This window comes from Malurus melanocephalus, unplaced genomic scaffold (genome assembly GCF_030028575.1).
Source record: "Malurus melanocephalus ecotype Western Australia unplaced genomic scaffold, MMel_1.1 scaffold_38, whole genome shotgun sequence".
Taxonomy (NCBI): domain Eukaryota; kingdom Metazoa; phylum Chordata; class Aves; order Passeriformes; family Maluridae; genus Malurus; species Malurus melanocephalus.
The window spans coordinates 3330206-3335864 of record NW_026623270.1 but is presented as its reverse complement, the minus strand read 5'-3'; the positions used below and the strand labels follow the sequence as shown (position 1 = coordinate 3335864).

The following is a 5659-nucleotide window of genomic DNA, read 5'->3' as shown; positions in this document are numbered from 1 at the left end:
GCCGGGCGGGCGCTGCGCGGCGCCGCTGCCCGACCTGCGCTCGCAGATCTCGGGCGTGGAGACGCTGCTGGAGGAGTTCCGCCGGCAGCTGCAGCAGGAGGAGCCGGGACCGCCGGCGACGGCGGGCGGCGGAGGGGGCGGCGGGGAGCGGTGCGGCGGAAGCGGCGGCTTCTCCGCCAGGCCCGACTCCATCATCCGCACCAAGGACTCCATCGCGGCCGGCGCCACCTTCCTGCGGGCGCCSGGCGCCGTGTCGGGCTGGCGGCAGTGCCTGGACGCCTGCTGCGCCGAGCCGCGCTGCACGCTGGCCGTGGTGCAGGGGCCCGCCCGCCCGCGGGGCACGGCGGCGGAGCCGGGCTGCTACCTCTTCGACTGCACGCACCGCGGCCGCCCCGTCTGCCGCTTCGCCCCGCACCGCGGCTACAGCTCCTACAGCCGCCGCACCGCCGGTGTCGCCCCGCCGCCCACGGGTAAGCGGCTTGCGCGGGGGAAGGCGGCGGGAGATGGCGGCGCTCGGCGCGGGGGYGGCAGGGCCGCGGAGCCGCCGCCGGCGGGGAACGGGCGCCCTCCGTGCCRCTGCCTCGGTGCCGGCAGCCCACTCCCGGGATCGTGAGGCGTCGGCGAGGGGAGGACGGGGCGAGCATTCGGACCATTCGGCGGGGTCCCCTGCTCCGGGAGAGGCGGCCCGGCCGTGTCCGAGGGAAGCTTACCAACGTGTATAAATACCTGAAGGGGAGGGGGGTGCCAAGAGGATGTTTCCAGGCTCTTCTTGRTGGTGCCCAGCAACAGSATAAGAGGCAACAGRGAGAAACTGATGCACAGGAAGTTCCACCTGAGCATGAGGAAGAGATTTTTTACTGTGCGGGTAACCATGCACTGGAACAGATTGCCCGGAGAGGGTGTAGAGTCTCCCTSYCTGGAGATACTCAAGAACCATCTGGATGCAAACCTTTGCCATGTGCTCTGTGAYGATCTTGCTTGAGCAGGGAGGTTGGACCAGATAACCCACTGTGGTCCCTTCTGACTTGACCGATTCTGTAAGGGTGTGAGGGCTTTGGGGGTGTTGGAGCTTGGGGAAGCCCATCCTTCAACACCTCTGCCTGTGCAGAGCCCCTCGGTGGCATTGTGCCAGTCTGGTGGCTGGGAGCCGGACAGTGGAATGTGCATRTTCACCAGCCCTGCACTCCCAGAAAAGTCCCGGCTTTTTGGGAACTGTGTGTATTGGGCACGTTGGAAAGCATGAAGTGCTGGTCCCAGCTATGCCAGAACCTGGTGCATAGCCTGAGAGCAAGCGCACACCCTTGTTCTTGGGGGCACTGTCCAAATGTTATTGCCTAAGACRGCTTCTTTTTCACTTAATTCAAGATTTTTCCTGCTTAAGAACTCGAGAGCTAGACTGAAGAAGACAAAGATACCTCACCAATAGTCCAGAGGCAGCATGGACATTCTCCATAAGCACCTCTGGAAAGTAGGCCACTTCAAAAGCAGCAGTCTGTTCAAAYCTAAAGCATATTTAAGAACAACATAATCCAGAGCAAGCAGCTGTAGATGAAAACAGATCTGGATTTCTAAATTTGGAGTCTGTTTCCTAGCACCTGATTCAAAGAATTTACTTGCCTTCCCCCACCTCCTGTTGTTCAGCAGTCTCATCTTGACTAATTTTGACTTAATTTCATTACATCTGTGGACAATACTTACCCAAATGTCATCAGCATCATMCTTAGCGATAGATCTCATCTGAAGTAAATTAGTCACTGCATGCAACCAGAAGAAGACCCGGTGTTGGTGTGGATGAAAACTGTGCCCACATGTGCCTGCTGTTACTGCTTCCTTGACAGGGGAGACCTCAGGCTCGTGGTTCATCCAGTCCTGCAGGTTTCATGAGAATATCAATGGGAATCCCCTGAGAAATACGAGAGAGAAGGAGTTTGATTTGTTAGAGGCATTATGATGCCTGAATATTTTTTTCAAAGTGTATGGGAAGCTCTCCTATAGAGGGCTATAGGAGGGATCTTAGGGCAATACAGATGAGACAAGCTTAAGGTTCCAGAAAAACTCAAGGTATGATTTTGACATTTTCAACAGGAGAAGTATTAGTTCCGCAGCATTATTTATGTAGCAACTTTGGGGTAGTTGTGTTTCATAAGCCTGTATGARCTTGCATGATAGAAGGCTTAAGATGAGATTTTACACCAAAGTCAAACAGAATTAGATATCATTTTGAACTGCCTTAATTCTGTTAAAATCTGGATCTAATGTAGAGTGCAATTAGGGCACAATATAAATAATACTGTTGTACAAATGATACTCTATCTATTAGAAATCTTGACTTTCTTGAATTCCTTGAGTTCTTGAATTTTGGAGTTCTTAAATGCTTTGCCATTTTGGCAGATTTTATGACTATTAGCACAGGGCTTGCAAGGCAATTTCAATTCCTAGTCTGCAAATTGCTCTGTGTCCTGTTGGTTTTATTTAAAAGTCTGCTTTGTGYGTGATGGTGGTATCGGAAACAAAGGATTATCATTTCTTAAGGCAATTACACTGGAGCTGCAGCAAAGCCACAAAGGAGAATGAACTTTTATTCAAACATCTGTCAGCTGTGACATAGACCAGGAGAAATAACACTGAATTATTTTGCTCTGATGCTTTGTTGCCGCTGCATTCTTGAATTGCATTGAAAAWATTGTCTGGACAACAGGATGATGAAGGCACATCTCTTCCCTTCTGTCACCCCATGAATGGATTTAGGAAAATTAGGAAAAAACTTCTGATTTCAAGATTTTCTTCCTTGAGGGGATCACATTTTAGCTTTCCCTTTTTTTTTTTTTTTTTCTTTCAGAGTACTTTGGTGTTGAGTCTTCAGCTGTTTTCTGTATGATAATATTAAACCAGTATTTATCCATAGATGTGATCCTCATGATTCCAAAATATTTTTGAGCATTAGGATACAGTTATCTCTAAGATCACTAGTGGTGAACAATGGGAGGATTCAACATCGAGGTAAACGAATACCAAACACATTCAGGAGCTGGCAGTGAAATAACCTTTTATAACAAAGCCTTCATTCAGACAACTAGCTGGAAACTTCATTATTGACAGGACAAGACTGTATAAAGGATGGAGGAAGCAGAATAAATAAAAAGYAGAATTAAAAAAGCTTGTTGTGTCCCCCAACAGAGAAAAAGGTGATGAACCCCTTTTTCTAGAAAGTAGCCAGCTCTGGCATCTTGGGGTGTTAACCTGGTATATCAGCTCCACACCACTTACCTACAAGTTAAAAACAGAAGTTAAGGGATGCTTTCTGAGCTATATTTTTCTGTTGACCTGATAGTGCTGTTGGCACTGTTGACCTGATAGTGACCTGTTGGCTGATAGTGCTTTACTCCTGTGAGTGGTGGTTGTAAGTGGCTCCTGACTATGCCTCCTGGGTTTTTTATGCTGATTTCTTATTCCCCAGATTTGGAGGTGTTTCACTCCCTAAAGGTCCTGTATTCCATTGCTTAAAACTATGCTGTGGAAAAAGAATCTTCAGCTTAGTAGGCTGTCTCCTCCCATGCCATATGCCTCTATCAGGCCACATTTTCCTTTTTGCCATGGATTTGCCTTCCTGAAGGTGATCTGATGGCTTASAAGCAAAGGGTGGTGCCTCCATCCTTTGGGACCAGAGGTCTGTGTGGTCCCTCACTCATCGTGAACAAAGGGCTGGCATGAATTTTTGTGACTGACTCAACRTGAAACAGTCYTTCCTTYACAGCTGATGCTTCTGGAGTATGARGTTGGTCCAGGAACAGTRTCCTTATTGCYTAGGGGAAGYGGGGCTTGTCTCTGCCCCTGCAGGGCATTGATCAAGTAATTTAAATCAGACAGGTGRCATGAAACCCGTTTCCAAGGTAGAAGCAGAAGACTGGGTAGTGCTGTTTGAGACCCAGCTCAGCCCCTCTTTGACACTTATTTGTAGAACAAACAATTGTGTGAAGATTTTATATAAGTCATTTATACAAATAAAAGTTACCCTAGCAGCATAATGATGGTSTCCGTTAACATTGAGTTTGGCGGGTTTTTTTGCACCTAGATGTTGGTTTTTAAAAAAAGTTGGATTTGAGAAGTGAGTATATACAAATTAGAAGAAGCTTCCTGCACCAACTGTATGAACAAGAGCTGTTTCAGACTTTCTAATATTAGACCCTGCTTTCAGTTGTTTTTTGTTTTCTCTAAATTTAGGCAAAATTTTCTATGCCTTACCTACTACTGACAAAAAGAAGAAATAAGAATTTTGCTGTTCAGTCAGATAAACAGATGTCCCACTGCTCCCATGAGCTTCATACTTTTGAGCAAGTTCTTGATACCAYTGAAGAGCACATGCAAGGAAGATTSCCTACACTGGTGGGAAAGCACCTTTCCTTGTACAGCTTTGCCCACACSGAGTGAAGTTACAACCTTGTGTTAAGTAATTGCTTTTCTGAGCATAACATCAATATCCTTTGCAGAGTATCCTTTGCAGAGGCTGAGGAGCAGAGAGCACCCTGGCAMTTTAGGTTGCCCAGAGGAGTGAAACTTGAGTGGGGAACTGCAGGAAGATACAATCTTTTGGCTAAAGTTGTAGAATACTGACTTACAGAACCAGATTTTATCCCYTTCTCTTCCCTGCACTGCATAAAGATTACAGAACAAATGACTAACTACTTCTGACAGGCTGTCACTTAGCAGATCATTTCTTTAGTTAGTTTAATCTGAAAACTTGCAGTTTGATTGGCAAAAATACTTAGTACTCACAATTTTAATCAATAAGGATTGTACTTGGAATATAGCAAAATGCTAAAAATCCTAAATATTCTGAAAATCAACCTTTGGATGTCTTAAATGAGGCACTTAAAATTGGTGGTATTTTCTGATGATTTTTAATCATCATATACACTGCTTCATCAGTGTGCCAGTTTATGCTAAATAAGTCTTTCATTTTTAATGATGTATTATAATTAGAGACAAGAAGCCTATTAAATTATGCAGAGCACTGTGAAAGGTATAAAAAWGGTGCTGTAACTGCCATCTGTATATAAGTCATATTTAAACCTATTTTCCTTAGTTCAGATCAAAAAAGTACACCATTGCTAACAATCATGTTTGTTGTATTGCTGAAATATCCAGGTATTAATAAGTTAGAGAGGTCATCTATGCTATGTGCTTCTAGKGTAGCTGTTAATTCCTGAAGACATCATTGATTATAGGACAATTAACTAAAATTGAAGCAGATACTWCTTTGCTTAACAAAATTTGCACTAAGAACATGTCTCTCTTTCAGGAAGTGGCAYGGTGGTGAAACAATACCTTAACCAAGTAAAAAGTGTGTTTAATACAAATAATTACTCAGCCTCCCCTGATAAATAACTCATCTTCTCTTTTTTATTGAAGAAGAAGAATACGATGAGCCTCCACAGTGTAAGGCAGGACAAGATATTGTGCTGCAGTCACCCGTGGACTGGGTGCTTTTGGATGGCCGAGAAAGCGCCGATGACCATGGAATTGTGCACTATGAGTGGACACTGGTGCAGGGCGACTCATCGGTTGAAATGCAGGTACRTGTGCAGTCCCACACGTGGCTTTCCAGATGGTTGTGTTCAAGTTTAAAATGCACAGCTAAAAGTATTAAATACATTCAAAT

The 5659-nt window shown here is 45.6% G+C and overlaps 1 protein-coding gene across 1 annotated transcript in view; it reads left to right on the top strand.

Annotated features, from left to right (window-relative positions):
- Positions 1 to 7: 7 nt before the first annotated feature.
- The window catches only part of LRP11 (LDL receptor related protein 11), a gene marked incomplete at its 5' end in the record, with an annotated part of 18489 nt that continues 12837 nt past the window's right edge, over positions 8 to 5659 (top strand). Inside the window, 2 exons of the mRNA XM_057364453.1 lie at positions 8 to 470; positions 5410 to 5573. Coding sequence (XP_057220436.1) covers positions 8 to 470; positions 5410 to 5573 — 627 coding nt within the window. The remainder of the gene's footprint in view (positions 471 to 5409; positions 5574 to 5659) is intronic.